This window comes from Octopus bimaculoides, chromosome 2, assembly GCF_046866305.1.
Source record: "Octopus bimaculoides isolate indiv1 chromosome 2, ASM4686630v1, whole genome shotgun sequence".
Taxonomy (NCBI): Eukaryota; Metazoa; Mollusca; class Cephalopoda; order Octopoda; family Octopodidae; genus Octopus; species Octopus bimaculoides.
Genome location: NC_142929.1, coordinates 106,723,739 through 106,746,582, shown reverse-complemented (window position 1 = coordinate 106,746,582; position 22,844 = coordinate 106,723,739). Strand labels below are relative to the sequence as shown.

Sequence of the window (22,844 nt, the reverse complement as noted above, 5' to 3'; positions counted from 1 at the left end):
AAATGGCTCTTTCAAGGTTTGTTCATAATTTTGCTTTATTATTAATTTTTATTTCTGTTGGGAACACCGATCTTTTTTCTGTTTGTTTATCAATTTATTTTTTCAAACCTGAATTATTTATTTACATGAAAAGTTGTTTTCGTATGGTAAATTAATAATTACAGTATAATATAATCAAATACAGATTATAGTCAGAATTTTGTAAACATTATCATTTAAAGAGTAGCCAGTAGAATTTTTTATGAAACATTAAAAACTGCAAGAGAATGTGAGTTATATCTCCTCACAAACCTTACATATGGATCTATTCAACATGACTACAATATTCAAGAATATATTGTTCTGAGGAGGAATCAAGTGAAAAGGATGTATGATAGTCTGTGTGCTCCTTCCACATATGAGGTGCATTTAAAAAGTATCTGACTTTATTTTTTTTCCCATCAAAATTAATGCCACATGGGAAAAATCCCTTGAGTGAAAGGTGATGCCACCCTTTCTGCACATGTGTGAACATTTTTGTGCCAATAGTCCACAAGAGTTCCCAACTGGGATACCTAGAGTACAGACATGTAGTGAACATTCATTTTTACCGAATGCATTGACCAGAGATACTGCATTAATTTTTGCCAAAAGCTTTGTGATATTCAAGTTCAAACAATTTAGAAGATTCAACAGGGCTTTAGTGATGATGCCATGGGCAAAATTCAGATCAAAGAGTTGTACAACCTCAAACATGGCTGCACCTCAGTGGAGAGCAGGGCATCTTCAGGTAAGCTATCCACAAACTGAAACTAGAAGCCAATTGAGAAGGTTTGGTGAATAGTCATGGAAGACCATCATATAACAATCCAGGAAATTGTTCATAAAGAGGAAATAAGCACAGGATTAGTGTATTCCATTTTAACAGAGGTTTGAGCAGGCAGAGAGTATTAGAGAAATTCATCCCAAAGGTGCTAGCAGAGCAGCAGAAGCAACTCCACGTGAAAATCACTTAGGACATGCTGAATTGTGCAAATCATGATGCAGATTTCATGAAGACTATCGTCACTTGTGGTGAAACATGGTTTCGTGGTCTCTGCGTGATGCATTCGGTTATCTTGCATGAAAGCAAAAATCCAACATGTATGCACTGTTCATTTATACTCTAGGCTTAACAGCTAGAAACTGACGTGGCCTACAAGAAGGGTGGCATCACCTCCCACCCAAAGGATTTTACCCACTTGGCATTAGTTCTGACAAAAACATAAATTTGAACACTTTTTGCATGCACCTCATACATAGGAATATCATATTATAATCTAATTGTCTGTTCCAAACTCACTCCCACAACAGAAGGTTAAGTGTATTCATGATAACTAAAAGGTGTGAATGAATTAAAATCTTTAATTTGTCAATTCAAAGAAATTTACTTCCCAACCACATGGTTTCTGGTTCAGTCATACTGTGTGGTATATTGAGTAAGTTCCTTCCACTATAGCCTTGACCCAACCAAAGCCCTTTGAATGGATTTGGTAGATGAAATCTGAAGGAATCCCATTGTATATACATATCTACATGAGTGTGTGTATATACATATATCTTAGAAGGTTGTTTGTTATGGCTGGTCAGAGTCACCATTGGTTTTGCACCTATAAAGCTCTTAACTGTATCAGTGATATATTAGACTCAAATGACTGGAGGCACATAACCTCTACAACTGGAGGGAGGAAAACATGGTCAGTTAATTTTATGAACAAACTTTGGAACGAAACACTTCTGTTAAAACCTTGGATGAGGTAGTTATCCCCCTTATATCATTTCCACTTATGTCTATGACATACCTGCCAAAGATGTCTGAAGATAGCAGCATTTACCTTGTCGGCAAATGTCGAATTCCATGTTTCGAACACAAATTTCCTCTCATGAGGGCACTGACTAAACATTTCTGTTTTGAAGTTTAAAAGGCCCCTGAGTCAAGTGAGTTTATCAGGATTCTTGATCGTTCAACAAAACAAAACTTACACCATTTGTTTTAGTTGTAGTATGGCTCCAGTTGTTCTAGAAGCCGCCATTTAATTATGTATGGTGTACCCTCCTCTTTTAAATGTCATACATAGCTAGCCAGAAACACCGATGTTGCATCTCTCTGGTATCCTAAAGAAGACCTGTGATTGTTAAGATGATGCTTGAACAAACCACCTGAAGACCCCCACATATTTCTGCATTTCTATCCCTATACTGTTGGTGCTACAGCTGTTGTTGTCATTATCACTACTGATGCTGTTGTCACCACTGCAGGCCCCGTCACTGGTGCTGTTGCTGCTGGTATCACTGCTGTTGCTGCTGTTATTGCTGGTGCATATATATATATATATATATATATATAAACTCCTCAGGATGGTGTCCCAGCATGATTGAAACAATATGTAGGAAAGTGGTTATACACCATTAGGTGTACACCGCTTCCGTACATTAAATTTCTTGAAGAAACAATGGAACGCAGATTCTGAACAACATAACAATATTTATTTACAGTGGAATTCAGTTCACGCTTGGAGGGAATTCGGTAGCTCGTCGCCCTCGGTTACTGAGACGCCTCCTGAATGATTTCCGTGGTTATTTGTGAAGCTCTGGTGCTGACATGTGAGAGAGCTCTGTTGGACGTCTTGACTCGACGGAGATCAGTCAACGAAGAGACTGAGAAAAGGCGCCAAAGCTGGGTGTCAAACTCTACGCATGCGCATGAGACTCTTCCTGTATTCCTTCCGGAACTAGTCCCTGCGCATGCGTGGATAAAACTCCGGACATTGAACATATAACAGTCGTCTGCTATAAGATGTCACTAGAAATACAATTACAAATGCAATCAGTGACTTTTAGTAAAGTCATTTCTGTAATAGGGATTTCAGTTTCATTATCTCAATCAACATTCACACAACCAGTCAATAAAATTGCTCTACCTTATTTTGCCATTATTATTCTTTTCTACTCTAAGCACAAGGCCCAGAATTTTGGGGTAGGTAGCCAGTTGATTAGATCGACCCCAGTATGCAACTGGTACTTAATTTATCGACCCCGAAAGGATGAAAAGGCAAAGTCAACCTTGGCAGAATTTGAACTCAAAACGTAAAGACAGACGAAATGCCACTAAGCATTTCGCTGAGTGTGCTGACATTTCTGCCAGTTCGTTATTATTATTATTGAAACAAATCAAGCTGACATTTAGCAACAGGGAACAATATTTCAACTCATTATAACCAAATCCCTAACCATGCATATTGTCATTTTTTTAAAGCATATAATGAGGAAATAAAACATGTAGGAAGATAATAAAATCCAATATGTAGGAAAGAAAATGCATTTCTTAACAAAAGGATTTTATAATTGGAAAAAAAAATGTCATCAGTACTTTGAGGAAACCTCAACTCTCTGCATATCACTGTGTTGCTATTGAGCTAGAAGTGCTGGTTCCTAAATTTAATAATGTTAGGGAATTGTTAGATGACACAGCAAAAAAAACAAAAAAAAAAACAGCAGCAAACAAATCACAAATACATAAAAAAAAATGCTGTTTGCTCTTCCTTTGCCCACAAGGAATAAATATGCAAGGAAATATTGGTTTCAAATTTTAGCACAAGGCCAGCAATTTGGGGGGAGATGGTGAGTTACATTGACCTGTGCTCAACTGGTATTTGTTTTATCGACTCTGAAAGAATGAAAGGCAAAGTCAACCACAGTAGAATTTGAACGCAGAGTGTAAAGGCAGACAAAATGCCCAGCGTTCTCACAATTCTGCCACATCATTGCCTTAATGCAAGAAAATATTGCAGAATCATTGTCTATGCTAATACAACTGAGAAAGAAAAGTGATTCAAATCTTCTGGTTACACCTCAAGTTAAGAAGCTACAGACCACCAATTTCCTTTCACACTCTACTATGCTTCTTTTTCTTTATTTTAACTCTGTACAACATAAGCCTCTGTATACAAAACGTTTTCTGTTCTGTAATGACTGGTTTTGCTCAGTTAAGAAGGCATGAAGCATTTTGCAAATATTGTTGATGCATAAACCAATTAATCTAACAAAGAACAAGCTATGTATTGGATTGGCACATGTTTCGCAGTCAATGAGGAATTTCTGAGTTTTTACAGCTTGCCAAACATAAAATCTTCAACGATATTTTCAGTTATTACAGATACCCTAACAAGACACCAACTACATCTGGTAGAATATACTTTAATATAGCAAGCAACTGAAACCATGTGGTAATGTCAGTTGTAATGTAAGTCTTAACTCTTTGCTGCCTGGGCAGTGATTTTGGTAACTTGGACATACACTGCCATGGGTGATGTACATAACTGGGCAGATTGTGGCACATATTGAAATCTCCAAATACCATCTGTCCAGGAAGGGTTATTGTTATGCCATAAAGAAGCTCAACTGAAATATCACTAAGGCATATTTTAATTGCCAATCTGATATCTAGTAGTATAATAGGAAGATATCTCTGTTGTCTTATGCTTTAGATAAGTTGGCAGTAGAAATGGTCTATCATTCCATTCACTGCATGATGATAAGTGTAGTATAAATCCTCTTGATATCCAGCAGACAATATTAAAATTGCCAGTGTCTGTTGATTGCTATTGTCACCAGATTTCCAAAATGCAAAATCTGGTGGAAAAGCAATGCTTTTGCTGCTATGGCAGATAAAATATGTCTAATTGGAATTGCTCTAGACAACCTAGAGAAATGATCAGTACAAGTCAACAGATAGATATAGACCAGAGCAGGAGATAATGGTCCAATAATATTTATCAGTATGTGTTGAAAAACAAGCATCTGACTTAATGAAAGTTCCTAGAGAAGCTCTAATTTAGCAATGAACTTTGGCTTTCTGACACACAATTTCTAGCCTATTAATAAACACTTCTTTTCATAATTAGTCAAATGAAACAAGCTGAAATAAGTTTTTCTGATTCTGCAACTCTCAAATGAGATACATTGTGAAGAGCAGGAAAGACTAAATATCTGTTTAACAGGCACAAAAGATTATTTTATGACCAGTAGAAATATCACACCAAATATGCTTCACAGAAGCAGACAGAAGAACAAGACAGAATTCTAAAGATCATAAGTGTTCTTTAATTCTAATAGTTCTTCAGTTGATTCTTAGTCTATAGGAATTTTTTGCAAGTTAATAGAATCACTGACTGGAGTAAGAATTCATATGGACTCAGGATAAAGCATCATCTGTGCCGCTATTCACACTTTTGATATCACAAATATCAGCAGTAAAATGCAATACAAGGTCAAGGTGCCTAATTTCCTTTGGAGAATGTTTTTCCAATTTAGATTGAAGAGCAAAACTTAATGGCCTTTGGTCAGTATTTATGACAAAGTTCCTTCCTTCCAGAAAATAATCAAAATTCTTAGATAAATATGCTGCTAATAATTCCTGACTGAAAATGCTATATCTAATTTTGACAAATTTCAAAAGTTGCCAGGAATCCTGAATAATTTATTGTAAAATACCATTAATGCCAACATCAGAAGCATCCACTAGTAGAGAAAGATGTGCATCTGGTATAAAGAGGGGTAATAGAGTGGCCTTGGATTTCACTTTAATCAAGTTAAATTATTGTTATTCTTCCAGTGTTAAAAGAAAGTTCCCACTTTCCCTTTTCTGATTAGATTAACAATTCAGTTAAAGGGTTTATCATTTCAGTACAATGTGGAATGAAACTTCTGAGAAATTCATGTAATTTTCACACTGAAGTGGGACAAAAAAACTACACGACTGTGTCAACCTTTTCTGTTACTGGGTGAATACCATTGCTATCAATGCTATGGCCAGAAAAAGATGAAACACTAAAAAGATATTTACTAGGGTTAATGATCGTTTTGTAATGTACTAATCTAGTGAAGAAATGACTTAGATTATGTTTATGCTCCAATTCTGAATTACTAATAATCAACAAGTCATTGATATAAACAAAACAAAATTCAAACCACTAGTTACTTCATCAACAAATGTTTGGAAGGAATTCACAGAATTCTTGAGCCCAAAAGGTATTAATAGCAAATTTATACTGTCCATAAGATGTGATGATAGCTGTCTTATGACTGTCACTAGTCTCTGTTAGAATCTGGCTATATGCATGAACTAAATCTATTTAGTTCATGCATTCAAAAGAAAAAAACCATAGCACCATTTAGAGTAGATAAGAAATCATGAATGTGAGAAATAAGATACATATCCAACACTATTCTGGAATTTAACATCTTGTAGTCCCTACAGAGATGCCAATTACCTACATATGGTACCAGAAAAGCATTTTTAGGGTTACCATATGTAGAAGAGAAGTCCAATTACCAGGGAATGGTCAGATAATACTGAGCTGCAGCATGTGTCTAAATTCCTCTTTAGCAATTTTCAGTCAGACTGAAGCAAGGCATCTATGATGAGCTGAGGGAGGACCAGTGACGTTTGGAAATTGACTAAGAAAAGCATTACAATTGTTATATGTAAAAGTGACAAAGAAAAGAGGACTAATCATAGTAGTAATACTATGTATCCACAAATTAGTCACAGAATCAATTGATTTTTGATATTTTAGATCTACTAGGAGACCAAAATAATGAAGAAAATCAAACAATAAATATTGGATATATAAAATCAGCTATATCAAAAATCCCAAAGTCCAACATCATGGATTTTTCAACATAAATGGGTATTGCTAAATGATTTACAGCTTGCAAAGTAACTGCTCTTGGCTGCTGTATGCCTTATGAAAAAAAAAATACAGAAGACCATACACTGCATTCAGCATCAGTATTGACTAGAAAACAAGATTTTGAGGAAGAATCAAAAGCATAAGATAAGCAACTACTTACTACAGAGATGCTAGGGGATGCAGTTGTCATTATTCACCTAGCATCCATGTTTTCTTGTAACTTAGAAACTGATTGGGAAGTGTAATGTGGTACACAGTCACGGGCATGCAAGTTGTATCTATAGTGATACCAACAGTGTGTATTACTTCTGTTAAAACTAGAGGAGCATTTTAGCATCAAATTCCTGGAATTTGAGATCAAACACAGGGGGAAAAAACAAGGTGTTTTGAGCTATTCCATTTTTTTCATAAGTACCTGGATTCTGTCCTCTGTAAACTTGTGGAAGCTGCCAATTCTGAAGATATAGAAGAAATGAAATGGGTAGAGGAAGCAAGAAGTGAAATGTCTGTAATACCATCCATTAACTCTTCCAGTTGATCAACAACACTACAATCTCTCACAAAAACTGAAGTAGCTTGCCTCTTTGATAGTAAACATGAAAGGGATAACTGTTTCCTTAAAGGTTCCTTGAAAGAACTATCTTCTAGTTACACAAGAAAATTGGCAAAAATTCACTAGGAACAGCAGTAAAATGTTGTAATTTATTGTGGCTAATTGTCTGTATGTATAGAAATACATCAGGCACAGTATTGTATCAGCATTGATGTTGTCTCACCATAATTAATTCAGTAGTTGTTAGTTTATCAAGTCACCAAGTTGATGATAGAGATGTCAGGTCACTAATTTAGTTGTAGTATATAAGTCACCATTTTAGTTGGTAGCATCAGAGGCTACCAATTTTTAATGTGGGTTTTCATCATTAATTCTTTGGGGATATTTGAAAATAGGCTGTGTGTGAAAACAAGAATGATCACAGTAGTATTTATTTGAGTTTTCTTATATATTTATTAACCTGCATTACAGGTACAGATCAATTTTGCCAGCTGAGTGGACTGGAGCTGTGTGAAATAAAGTACTTTGCTCAAGTACACCACAAGCCACAAGGAACTGAACTCACGACCTTATAATAATGTGCCAAATGCCTTAACTATTTAACCACATACCTTCACATCAAAGCATAAGACTTTTGCTGACATGTGTATTTTGAAACAATAGATACAATAATCTTTTCTTTTAGCCGACACCTTGATCAAATGGACTACTAGATATATTTGAAATTTAAGACATTGCTTCTAAAGGCAATCAACCAAGAGAACTCATCCAAACTGTGTTTTATTAATGAAAGATTTACTGATTGCATTAACGTTAATTCTGTGAGAGTGACTTCTGTTTGTTGTTTGGCTGACAATATTAACCAAATGGATTTAAAAACAACTGATAGCAAACACCTGATACAAGAGATTTTAACTACTGAATTGATAACACTAGTGATGATAATGTGATAATGATAATGACAATGATGACCATGATGATGATAACAACAATGACGATAATAAGTGTGTGTATGTGTGTATGTATGTGTGTGTGTATGTATATATATATATATATATATAGATAGATAAATATATATATATATGTTTGTATGTATGTGTGTATGTATGTATATCTCTGATAAGAACATCAGCAGATAATCCTCAACAAGGACTAATCCTTGATAAAATCTATTTTAACTTATAATTAAATCATAAAACTCCAAAAATATATGCCTCTAAAGACTGTTATTACCTATACACACATGCACGTATATGCATAAATATGTGTGTGTGTGTGTGTGTGTGTGTGTGTGTGTGTGTGTGAGTGTGAAGATACATAGTCAGACTGCAACAGACTTGATTGATGCAGTTTATCAACACACTCTCTCTCATCCCCTCTGCCACTCTTTCATCCCAACCATCCTCTTTCTGAGGTCATACTCTTACTCCTCCACCTCTCTTTCCAGGTAATCAATCTCACCTCTGTTCACCTTCCTTCTCTTACGCATAGCCTTGGATGAATGAACACATCGAGGAGTGTTCAGGACAACCCCACTCCCAGTATGCGTTGTAAAGTAGTTTAGCAAAAATAATGGCATCATGGAGAGACCCCTTCATCTTGTTGAAGATATGATAATCTCTTCAGTGTTGGTTCCATTGTAAAATACACCCAATTGATGTTAAGAAGGGCATCCAGCCATTGAATTAAAGCCTGAACTGAAACCTGCAACTAAGATTTGGTCTTCTGAATCATCTGGGAAGGCAGTAAGTCCAAATAAGAATTGACTCACACTGTAATGTTCCATCTAACTTTTGCCAACCGAGAAAGTGCATGTAAAATGACCATGATGATGAAATATAGATATATGGGTTTGCGCCAGAATGGACAGGGGGAACCATCAATTCCCTGTTTTTAATTGAAACATCTACAAAAGTTATAAGCTAAGAATAAGCCACTACTGCTAACATTTTACTGGCCCAGAAAAGGCATTTGGCAGAGTACCACATTCTGTTGTCTAGTGATTGTTAAGAAAACTAGGTGTAAATGAATAGCTTTTGAGGGATGGAGAGGTGTGTAAACCATGTACAGAAATGCCACTAGGAAGATGAAAGTTAGCAATCAGTTCAGTGAAGTAAAGCGCTGGCAAATATCCATTAAGATTTAGTCCACAGTCCCATCTTCTTTGTTATGGTTCTCCGGCACATAACAGAAATGTTCAAGGCTGGTTTTATGTGACAATGTGGTCATGATTATCTGGGGTAGTATACAAAAGATCACAAATGAACTGTGAAAAACACTGGATTTAAGAGGGTAAACAAATATGGTGTGCCCAAGAGAAGACTGTGTTGGTGAAGATGTATATGGAGTATAACAATGGGGTTTGTTCATTCATTGAAATGAACACATGCTGGTGCAGAAAGGATTAGTGGAGCTGCAATGTGAGCACTACTTTTGTGAACCCATCATGTAAATGATTTTGTGGTAGGGGACAGAAATCATCCCCTGGGCTCGACTGGTACTCTATTCATCAGCCTGTAAAGCAAGGTTGGTCTCACTGTGATTTGAACTCAGAGTGCAGAGAACTGGAACAAATATAACAAGGCATTAAAAAAGTAATATTTTCCTTCTCAAGTCATGCTGACTCATGACGGCTGGTTTCCCAGTTTCCATGGCTTATAAATTCCCCACCTGGACGGGACACCAGTCTGTTGCAGGATTACTCATTTTTGCCAGCTGAGTGGACTGGAGCAACATGAAATGAAGTGTCTTGCTCAAGAACACAATGTGTTGCCCAGTCCAGGAATCGAAACAATCTTACAATCATGAGTCCATCACCCTAATCACTAAGCCACATGAACAAAGCATTCTATTGGATGCTTTAACGATTCTGTCAATTTGCTGCCATACAGTTGGGTTAAGAAGGGCCAAGTAATCAGAGAGGAAGGAACCTGTGTAGGGAGAAGATTAAGGAAGAAGTGGTGAAAGTTGATCCTAGGCAGCTGGACCTTGTGAAGAACATAACAGAGGGTTGCAACAAATGGTGAGATGCTATGCCAAAAGAAAAGACTGTCCAGCCCATGCGAGCATGAAAAAGTGGCCTTAATGATGATAACAACAATGAAGATGCTAATATATATGAATAGATAAATAGACAGACAGACAGACAGGCAGGCAGGCAGGCAGGCAGGCAGGCAGGCAGGTAGGCAGGCAGGCAGATAGATAGATAAACAAATAGACTGACAGACAGACAGACAGATAGATGGGTAGGTAGATAGATACACAGACAGACACATAGACAGACAGACAGACAGACAGACAGACAGACAGACAGACAGACAGACAGACAGACAGACAGACAGATAGGCAGACGGATAGGCAGACGGATAGATAGATAGATAGATAGATAGATAGATAGATAGATAGATAAATAGATCTTTGATGATTGCTCATTTTTATCGTTGCAGAAAGATAAAATTGATATTAGCAGGGTTTGAATTCAGATCAGTGATGCAGCAAACTTTGTACACCGTAATTTATCCTGCACAGCTCTTTAAGTATACTGTTGTTCTTCCTCAAGAGAGAGAGAGAGGCCGATTAGATACATATATATATATTGTATATTGATAGATTACAAAATAAGTATGTTCAATACACACACATGCACACATATGTATTTGTGTGTGCATGTGTGCATATGTGTTACCGCACTGCAAATCAAAATAGATAATTATCTATGTTTATCTCTCTCTCTCTCTCTCTCTCTCTCTCTCTCTCTCTTTATCATCACCATCATCATCATCGTTTAACGTCCGCTTTCCATGCTAGCATGGGTTGGACGATTTGACTGAGGACTGGTGCAACCGGATGGCTACACCAGGCTCCAATCTAATCTTTATATATATATATATATATGTGTATTATTAGGTATTATTAAGTATGATTAATCAACTTGTTGAAAAACAGCAAAAGCAGTTCCTCAAGGTTGAAATCTATAAGCCTTTAAGAGCAAAACATGCAATCCCAATATTGGTATATGATAAATTCATACATAGGCATGTATATATATATATATATATACATAGAGAGAGAGAGATAGAGAGAGAGTCGACAGACAGAGAGATAGATAGACAGATAGATAGATATAAATATAGTTACATAGGTATACATTTACACACACTATATATGTGCATGTATATGTATGTGTGTGTATGTATATATATATATATATATATATATATATATATATATATATATATATATATATATATATATATATATATTATATATACATACATACATACATACATACATACATACATACATACATACATACATTTGTAAGTACACACACACTCACACACACATACACACACAGTGATGTGTATATTCAATGTTAATACATTCCGACAGACTTTGATATGAATCGACTTTAAGCGGTTTCCGTATCCAAGTCTGCGGAAGCATCTTAAGAGTGAATATACATTTCACTGTTTTGATTCTAATTGCTTTGCATGCTCATAATATTGATAGATATACATTCATACATACATATATATATATATTCATTTTTGTATACACACACACACACACAAACATATATATACATGCACATACATATATATAAAAAAATATATATATACATACATATATATGTGTGTGTATATATATATATATATATATATATATATATATATATATATACGTATATCTTCTACTATTACTTGTTTGAATCATTGGGCTGGGGCTCTGCCTTGAAGGGTTTTAGTTGAAGAAATCGATCCTAGGTCTTATTCTTTGAAAGCCTAGTACTTATTCTATCCATCTCTTTTACTGAACTGCTAAGTTATGAGGATGTAAACACACCAACATCGGTTGTCAAGCAATGCTGGGAGGGGGGACAAACACAGAAATACACACACACACATATACGTACATATATATATATACAACAGGCTTATTTCAGTTTCCATCTACCAAAGCCACTCGCAAGGCTTTGGTCAGCCCAAGGCTAAAGTAGAAGACACTTACCCAAGGTGTCACACAGTGGGACAGAACCCAGTACCATGTGGTTGGAAAGCATACCATACAGCCACACCTGTGCTTGTATGCTGATTCAACCCACTTCAGCAAGCCACACAATTCTACCGACACATGTGGTACTGAAACTATTTCAAAAAATTTCTATCACAATGACGAACTCGCTAGAACAGCCAGCCGATAACAACACATTTCTCCAGACTATATGATTAGTTGGGTTTTTTTCTGTTCTTTTTTAGTTTGTTTTTCTTTTTTGTAATCGGAAAGCGGTGTTCTTTCTGAAATATTATAGGGTCATTAAACAACTTACTCGTTCGCTCTTTTACTCTTTTGCACATTTCAGTCACTTTGACGGTGGCCATGTTGGAGCACCATCTTAAAGTGTTTTCATCGAAGAAATTTACTCCAGGACTTATGGTTTGTAAGTCTAATACTTATTCTATCAGTTTTTTTTTTTGCCAAACTGCTGAGTTATGGGGACATAAACACACCAACATCAATTGTCAAGTGATGGTGTGGGTAACAAACACAGACGCAAAGACACACACACACACAAATACATATACATATATATATATATATATATATATATATATATATATATATATATACACATACATGTGTGTGTGTGCATACGTGACAGGCTTCTTTCCGTTTCCATCTACCAAATAAACTCACAAGGCTTTGGTTGGTCTGAGGACATAGTAAGAGACACTTGCCCAAGGTGTCATGCAGTGGGACTGAACCCAGAACCATGTGGTTGAGAGGCAAACTTCTTACCACACACAATATCTTTTGTTTTTATTCACTGACATCCCTTTACATATTTTGCTATGCTCCTCACACACATAAGGTCAAGGGCTTTTGAAAACATTTACTTCATTTACACTTAATGGAATGGTTCAAATACATTATAATATATATCTTTTATCTTTCATCTTTCACTTCTTTCAGTCATTAGACTGTGACCATGCTAGAGCAATGCTTTGAAGAATATTTTTTAGTGAAATGAATAGACTCCAGTACACATTTAAAATTTTTTTTTTTTTTTATAAGCCTTGTACTTATTCTATCGGTTTCTTCTGCTGAACCACAAAGTTATGGGGAAGTAAACAGCTCAACATAATTTGTCAAGCAGTGGTGTGGGGAGACAAACACAGACAAAGACATACACATATATATATATATATATATATATATATATATATATATATATATATAAAGAGAGAGAGAGAGAGAGAGAGAGAGAGAGAGAGAGAGAGAGAGAGATGAGAAAGGCTACTTTCAGTTTCTGTCTACCAAATCCACTCAGAAGGCTTCGGTTGGCCCAAGGCTATAGTAGAAGACACTTGCCCAAGGTGTCATGCTGTAAGACTGAACCCAGAAACATGTGGCCGGGAAGAAAGCTTCTTACCTCACAGCCATGCCTGCACCATGTGCATATATATATATGTGTGTGTGTGTGTGTGTGTGTGTGTGTATGTATGTATGCAAGCATGTGTGTGACTGTGTATATACAAATACACACATACACTCATACACAACACACATGCACAAGACATAACACACACACGCATGCACACACGCACACATACATACATACACACATACATACATACATACATAGATACATACATACAAACATATGTACATATATATATATATATATATATATATATATATATATATATTTATATATATATATAGTGGGAAACAAGAAAGACTTGGGACAAGGCAGTGAAAACTATTGATCTGAATATACTACATCTCATGGGATGACAAAGGACGATTTTGGTTGGTTATATGCAGTGGTGCAGCAGAAGCGCTTGAGCACTCATGCTGTAATGCACCCTGACACAGGTACTGTATTTAGAGGCTGAGATATTTTTTTGTACATGCCAAGCCTATAGTATGCAGCCCTTCTCACCTTGCACCCTGTCCCCTCTTTCCTACATATAGCTCTCCTTCTTCACTCATACCACTCTCTTTCTCATCTTCCTACTCCCTGTGCTGAGGTTCATTCTCCTCATCCTAACTTGCTCACTCTTCATAGACCTGTGTTTGAGAGACTGCATCAGACCACCCACATCCTTCTACCCAATACGCTATAGTTTCTCTCCACTAGGTCACCTCTGTTGCCAACCATCACCTACCCTTACCTTTATCTCATTACCCACTTCTACCTTGGTCCACTTCTAGAATTGGCAATTACTCAATTACACCAAAAAGTATCCTGCCTCTTATACTCTATTCTTGCTCCCCTGACCCACTCATTCTGGCCCATCTAATGTAATCACTCACTCTCTTTCTCTCTCTCTCTCTCTCTCTCTCTCTCTCTCTCTCTCTCTCTCTCTCTCTCTATCTATCTATCTATCTATCTATCTATCTCTAAGAGTTCTCCTAAACCAAATGTATACCTCCTAAGTTTTTGAATGTCTACTCACCTACACTCATGCTCCTCTCACCCATCTCTGTACTACCGTCACTGCTCCCCCACTTTCCATCTTGTGTAATTCCCTCCTCCTCCTCTTCCTCTTCAGTTCACGTCTTTAGGCTATCAAGTACTTTCTACTCTTACTGTGTACCTTTCTTCACTTTCCAGCTAGTGTCAGGAAACAAAGCTATCAAATTGTGTCACTTCTAGAGAGATTGGGGAGCATAACAAGCTCTCTAGTGTTGGTACCATGAAAAATGTACCCTGTATACACCAAAATTTGGTTAGTAAATGAGCAGAGAAAGTGTAGGGTTATGAGACCTCATCTCCATCCCCTTCTCACCAATGTCTCTTTAATTTTTCTAGTGTTGGCACCACAAAAAGATGTTGTACCCTGTATATTTAGTAAAGTAGTTAGTGAGAGGAAGGGTATCCAGCCATAGAAATCAAACCAAATGATGCACACATACACTAGTCCATGGGAGCAGTGGGTACCAATAACAGATGATTTAAACTGTGACAACTCTTCCAACCCATGCCAGTATAGAAAACAGACATGAAACACTGATGATAAATTGAAAGAGGAGGAGTATACTTGCAATCATAGATACATCTTTATTTCTATTTGGCTGTATGTTTATCAATACATGCATACATTTTGTATAATAATAATAATAATAATAATAATAATAATAATAATGGTTTCAAATTTTGGCACAAGGTCAGCAGTTTTGGGGAAGGGGCCAAGTCGATTAAGTCTATCCTAGTGCTCAACTACTACTTGTTTTATCGACCCTGAAAGGATGAAAGGCAGAGTCGATCTCAGAATAATAATAATAATAATAATAATAATAATAATAATAATAATAATAATAATAATAATAACAATCCTTTCTACTATAGGCACAAGGCCTGAAATTTGAGGGGATAGGGCTAGTTGATTACATCAACTCCAGTGCATAACTGGTACTTCTTTCATATTTCATTGACCCCCCCAAAATGATGAAAGGCAAAAATACTAATAATGTACACGTTACTCAGGTGTACTATAACTCAACAGAAAAAGGTAAAAGACGGGACACAAGTTGCAATAAGTCCAGTAAAGAAAGACAGCAAGTGATAGTCAGAAGTGCATGTATTAAAGAAAAAAAATGGAAAACAGAAAAGTGAAGTATAAAAAGGAAGGGAAAAGGTGTGAAGGCATGTCAGGAATGATGTTGACAAATTTTGGGAAGCATGGAAGCAATGTCCTGATAGCTAAACAACCAACGCAGTTAATTTATTCCATGCTTTTGGCAATTCTGAATGTAAAATAAATGTTTCCAGAAGTCCTGGGTGTTGTGTTATTTTTGATTTTATGAGCATCTCCACAGGTGAAAGAAATACTGAATTGAAAAAAAGTGACCAACTGGTAGATAATCTTGTGGGGTTTCTACCAAGCCAGCTGCCAAACCTTTGATGTATCACTGCCCACAAAAAAAAAAAAAGACTTTCAAGATATAAAGTGAACCGACAAAGTGTATTCATCTGGTTTGCACATCTCTGGACAGCTTCCGGTAGATCGATATTTTGTACAAGAAGTGGGGTTATAGCCATATATAGCTTTAAATAGATGGCTGGTGAGTGGCTGACAAAGGTCTTAGTAATTGTTGCTAAGACACCAGCCTTTTTTTGATGATTTTAGGAAGCGGGTCCATCCAACACATCACTGTTGACAATAATGCCTGGGTCATGTTCATCAACAGATTTCTACATGTATATTAAATATATATATATCTACAGCTATATATATATATATATCTCTCTCTATATATATATATACATACATACATACATATATATATATATATATATATATATATATATATATATATATATATATATATATATATATATATATATATATATATGTGCATACCTGTACACAGTTACATATATAAGTATACAAGTATGTAAGCATGTTTGCATGCACTCATGCTTACTTACATAGCTCCCTATCTATCTATATACATCCTACATACAGAAAAAGCCTAAAGGCACACACACACACACACACACACATGCACAAACAAACATACACTCTTAATCCAAAGGCTAAGAAGACCAAACAGTCATGCAAGAAAGATTTCAATACATTTTAGAATTATTTAGAATTATATCGATTAATGATTTGATTTATAACCCCTAACCCCTATGATGGCACCAACATTTCAAGTCTCACAACTTTCCTCATGGACAAATGTTCACTGTTGAGAAAAGTCGCGAGATCTGAAACATTGGTATCACTGTAAGAATAATATTAAAATAATATATTAATATATACATCCGCAGACAGATGAACAGATAGGTAGAAAGAGAAAAGAAAGAAAGAAAGAAAGAAAGAAAGAAAAAAAGAAAGAAAGAAAGAAAGATAGATAGATAGATAGATAGATAGATAGATAGATAGATGTACATATTCTTGCTTTCACCAACATGTGCACATTTAATATGATATGATATTGTAAAAATAGATGTAAAATTTATCCAAAATTTTGTACTCACCCAAATGTGAATTGCACTCCTCCATCGTTTTTTTTTATGTGTATTTTCTTCTTTGAAAGTTATTTTTGTTATTTTTTAATTTAATTTTATTTCTATTATAGAGTAAAGTAACTCATGATGAAATTGCTGTCTTCGTAAGGGATTGAACTCTATTCCTTTTAATATCCATTTCTTTCTTAATCCTTCTTTTTGTTTGTAATATTAAAATCATCATCTTCTACTTTCACAATCGAAGTAACTAGAAGAATCCAAGGATGTATTTTAGTCTCTTATCAGCATCCACCAATCCCAAAACCTTGTAAAATCCAATGATGCATTTGATAATATTCCAAACATCACTCAACAATTTCAGTGAAGGCCTAAATCCATTGATGTGTTTAATCCCTTTTTATCTTCCAGCAAACTAGTAAATATAATCCAGAAATGTTGTTGTTGTGTTTTTTCAGTGTCTTACCAAAACAGTGTCGTTATCCATTGTTAAGAGCAGTGCGTGCGGCAATCAACTGGATACTTACTCGCGTGTTAGTGTGTACTGATCATTGCTTTGATGCTAGTATATACTGGGTGATTAATACTGACTGGTAGTGGTCACAGATAAAACACCAGTTCATTGGACAAAAACTGATGGACCAAAAACAAAAAAAAAATTAATAGTAAAATAAAATAAAATAAAATAAAAAAACAGTAACCACTCTGGGACAGTATATCAGCTATTAGTTGAAATATTTATATACCATATACATGTATATATACATATATTTGTGTGTGTATGTGCATGAGTGTGTGTATGTGTGTGTGTGTGTGCATATGTGTGGGTGAGTGGTTGTATGGGCATGTATGTATGTGTGTGCAAGTGTGAGTGTGTGTGTGTGTATGTAACTGACTTTATATATTTATTTAAAATGTAACTGCATTATATGTGCATATAGATAGATAGATAGATAGATTTACAGAAAGAGAGTGAGATGAAAGTATAGACTTTTATACATATATGTGTACTTGTATATGTATGTATATATATGTATATATATGTATATATATGTATATATATATATGTATGTGCGTATGTGTATGTGTGTGTATGCACGTGTGTGTGTGTGAAGAGGAAAGGTCAATTTACAATGAACAGTTAGTATACAATCTTAATAATCTAAAATAATCTGACCAATGTATTAGATCATGAGACATTTACAATATATATTGTCTTAGGGGCTTTTATATAAACCTTTTTTTTCTTATTAGATAATTGTTTGGTACAAACACGCAATGGGACAGAAAGAATTATAAAGTGCACCCAAGTCTCTGCCACCACAATGGAAAGTGGAAGTTAGTGTATGGGTATGTTTGCATTTATGACCATGCCTACATGTGTGAAGTGAGTGTGTGTGTTTGTGTATGTGTGTGTGTTTGTGTATGTGTGTGTGAAAGAAAGAGAAAGAGAGAGAGAGAGAGAGAGAGAGTGTGTGTGTGTAAAATTGATGAAAGGAAGTGGGGAGCAGTTACTGGACAAAAGAAGAAAGTAACAAAATAGAAAATGTGAAAAAAAACTTACTTGTAATTAAGAATGCTTTTTTTAACGTCCTCAGAAAATGAGAAATGTGTATGCATGTGTGTGTGCGTGTGTGTGTGTGTGTGTGTGTGTGTGTGTGTGTATGTGTGTATAGAAAGATAGATAAATAAATAGATAATCAATAGATAGGCAGACAGGCAGACAGGCAGACAGATAGTCAGACAGACAGATAGACAGACACACGGACGGATAGATAGATAGATAGATAGATAGATAGGTGGATAGACAGATAGATAGACAGACAGACTGACAGACTGACAGACTGACAGTCAGACAGGCTGACAGGCGGATGGTCGGACGGACAGACAGACAGATATCGATGTATGTAAGTACGTATGTGTGTATGTGTGTATGTATGTATGTATGTATATATGTATATTTGTATGTATGTATTTTAAATAAAAAATAAGTTAAAATGAAATTTAAAGTATAAAAAAGAAAAAAGAAAAGAAACTTTAGAATATAGGTTTTTACAGTTTGTTTTCTTTGATTTAAGCAAATCTCTTGCTTAGTCTTTCTCACTTTATTCTGGTTGTTTCTTTCTTAATTTTTCACTGTCTCCGCATGTTGATTGTGCGCGTTTTAACTTCCTAATTCTTTATTCATTTAGTTTTTTAATTACGTTACTTTTACAATATAATTCTTCAATAATGATCTACTTTTAATTAAAAAAAAAAAGGTGCCTGCTAAAATAAAGTCACATTGGTTTGTGTAAATTTTTGAGTTCAGTGTTTGAAATATTTCTAATATTATAATTTATATTATAATTTTAAATAAAAAAATGAAATGATTACTTAGAATTAAAAATTTATGTTAATAAAATTTGTCTTTGTTTTTTGTTATTTTCCTCCATTTTTTGTTGTTTTTTTTTTGTTTTTGTGATATCACTTTGTAAATGGCTCTAATTAAGTTGATTATGCCAATAGCTGCACCTTATTTCAATAGTGCAGACACCTTGGAGAGTTATAACAATAATAATATTAAGAATTATAATGGCATTGCTGATACCACCAATGGTAGTAGTAAAAGTAGTAGAAGTGGTGGCGGTGGTGGTGGCGGTGGTGGTGGCGGTGGTAGTGGTGGTGGTGGTGGTGGTGGTGGTAGTGGTGGTGGTGGTGGCTATGATAGATGTTCTGTTGATGACGATGTTGCTGCTACTGTTGATGAAGTTAATGATGGTAATGAAAGTATGAGAAAAGCTGATGGAGATTTGATGAAGTTGATAGTAGTGTTGGCAATAATGCTAATACTATTGTTGTTGTTGTTGTTACTGTTGATGCCGCTGTCGTTGGTGAAGAGGATGGCAACCGAGGCGATGATAAGGATGATAATGTTGACTGTTGTGGTAACGGCAGTGGCGAAACTGGTGCTGTTGATGATGATGATGATAGTAACAACGACAGAGAAGACAGTGATGATGACGGCAACGAACAGGATGAAGACGGTGGTGATGGCGATGATGATGATGATGGTGACCACAAAACTGTTGACGATGGAAATAATGTTGCCAATGCTGTGGAGAATGACGACGATAACTTTGATAATGTAATATTCCGTAGTAATGCCTCATGTCCTCCAAAGTCTTCTCTCTTCCTAAACAGTAACATATCAGCTATTTGCCATTTACTTAATCCTCCTCCTCATACCACTACTAAATACTCCTACTGCTACTCGTACTACTATAACTACTGCTTCTTTTTTGGCTGCCTCTGCTGCTACACTGCTGCTATGCTACTGCATCATGTCAGATGCCTGCACATAGCAATGCAGCATGTACAGAGCTTAAAGTACATTACATATCTGCATTTACATATATATATAGATGTGTTCGATAATGCACACACGCGCATACACACACACACACACACACACACACACACAAATGCACTTACACACACACATACTCAGTATATTTTACTGAGAAATTGCCTTTAATCAGTAACAAGGCGACAAAGAGATATCTTGCTATTGTTGCAAATATATACAACCACTTCCACCACCACAACCACCGACCCTACCACCACCACCAACATCGCACATGCTCTACCACTATCACCACCACCACCAACAACAACAACACCCACCCACCCACCCACCCACACACATACACACATCTCTAGCATCACAACTGTGCCTGCTCCACCGCCTCATCTATCCGCACTGTGCCCTACTCCACCACTGTCGCCACCATCACCACCCAGATTTGTACCACCCCTACCATCACCCCCATCGATCACCATTACCCCCACCATCAAAACCACCCCACTACTACCTCTGGTTGTTCTGCATGGCCACTTCTACTGCTACCATTTATACCATCTCTACTCCCTTTATCAGTACCACCAAACCCCTCCCAAAAGACTTGCCCCACCACCACTTCACTTCCTCTCTCTCTTTCACACACACACACACTCCTACAGTCAGTATACATATGCATACATATGCACACACACTTATACACACACATACAAATGCTCATACATGCACACACACACACAAACATTCACCACAATAAATAATTATATATTTTAAGTTTCTCTACAGATACATTCATGCAGTCATTTACTTTTTCCTTTTCGTCTCAATTCAGTCTTTTGCTTCAATCTTTTCTTTCTCTAACTCACTATCCCTCCCCCCCTCTCTCTCTCTCTCATTCTGTTTATAACTGTGTGGGTATCAAGAGCAAAGGTGATGCTTTAGAAAGAAACAGCTATGGGGAATCAAACTTCTAGATCAAGTTATGAAGGTCACGTAGAAAATCATAGCCTAATTAATCCATGATAGAACAGACCTGGATGAGATGCTGTTTTGCTTTGTCCCTGGAAGAGGCAACGCAGATACAATCTTCTTAGTGAGGCAACTGCAGGGGAAATACCTAGCCAAGGATAAATTGCTATTCCTGGCTTTCATTGATTTGAATAAAGCATTTGACATTTAGCAATTTGGTAGGCTCTGAAGAAACAGGGTATAGATGAGTGGCTCATGCAGGCAGTTCAGGTTATGTATACGGTTGCTGTAAGTAAAATGAGATTTGGAAATGACTTCAATGATGAATTTAACATGAAGACAGGAGTCCATCAAGGGTCAGTCCTCAGTCATTATAGTCCCCCAAGCCATAATTGGAAGACTATTATGATTGGGGGTTCCTATATGCCAATGATCTAGTCCTCATAGCTGGATTTACAAGGGAATTAGAGAAGAAATTCTAAGTATGGAAGCTAAACCTAAGCCTGGTCCTTAAGGTTAACCAGGCAAAGATTAAAGGTTTAGAAAGTAGGAAAGACTGGTACTTTCAGGGAAATGGCCTTGCTCAATATGTAGAAAACGAGTAGCTATAAATTCCATGAACTGTACATTGAGAGATGTAGTGGTATCACTGGCAGACAATCGAAGAAGGTAAGCTTCATATGTGGTAGATACACTGAGGCATACATAGAAGCTTACCTGAAAATGAGTCTTTTAAAGGCTCAGATGGTTCACTAGAAATAGTTAATAACTTTTGTAACCTAGGAGATGTAATTATCAAGGGAGGTGGTTGCTCTGAAAGTATAAAAGCTAGAATGAGAACAGTTTGAGAAAATTCAGGGAGCTACTACCACTGCTGATAAAGATCTTTTCCATTAGACTGAATGACAGACTGTATAATGCCTGTGTTAGAACTGCAATGCTTCATGGTAATGAGACATGGGTCTTGAATTCAGAGGATCTGAGAATACTGGAAAGAAATGAAGCAAGCATGCTCTGCTACATGTGCAATGTGAGTATGCATGAAAGAATTAGTGCTCAGGTGCTGAGTGAAAAACTGGGCACTAGAGGAATCAGAACATGTGATATACATTGATGTGGACATCTGTATTAAAGAGGTGCCAATCACAAAATGTGGCTGGAATTAGTAGAAGCGTGGGGACCAGGAAGATATGGAAAGAAGTGATTAAGGTTGACCTCAGGACCCTGAACCTGACAGAGAAGATGACAAAGAGTCAGGATTTCTAGTGATATGAGGTTCTCAAAAAA

The 22,844-nt window shown here is 36.1% G+C and overlaps 1 protein-coding gene across 3 annotated transcripts in view; it reads right to left on the bottom strand.

Moving 5' to 3' along the window:
* Positions 1–20,515, bottom strand: part of LOC106870387 (tetraspanin-33) — a 176,815-nt gene extending 156,300 nt beyond the window's left edge. The window contains exons 1-2 of one of the 3 annotated variants that reach the window (XM_014916431.3): positions 18,813–20,515; positions 17,261–17,881 (exon numbers count right to left, since the gene is read on the bottom strand). In XM_014916431.3, coding sequence (XP_014771917.1) covers positions 17,261–17,285 — 25 coding nt within the window. In that variant the 5' untranslated portion in view covers positions 17,286–17,881; positions 18,813–20,515. Of the gene's footprint in view, positions 1–7,128; positions 7,169–17,260 lie in introns of all 3 variants that reach the window. The other 2 variants (XM_052978563.2, XM_014916430.3) reach the window with 2 other exon arrangements.
* Positions 20,516–22,844: the final 2,329 nt, after the last annotated feature.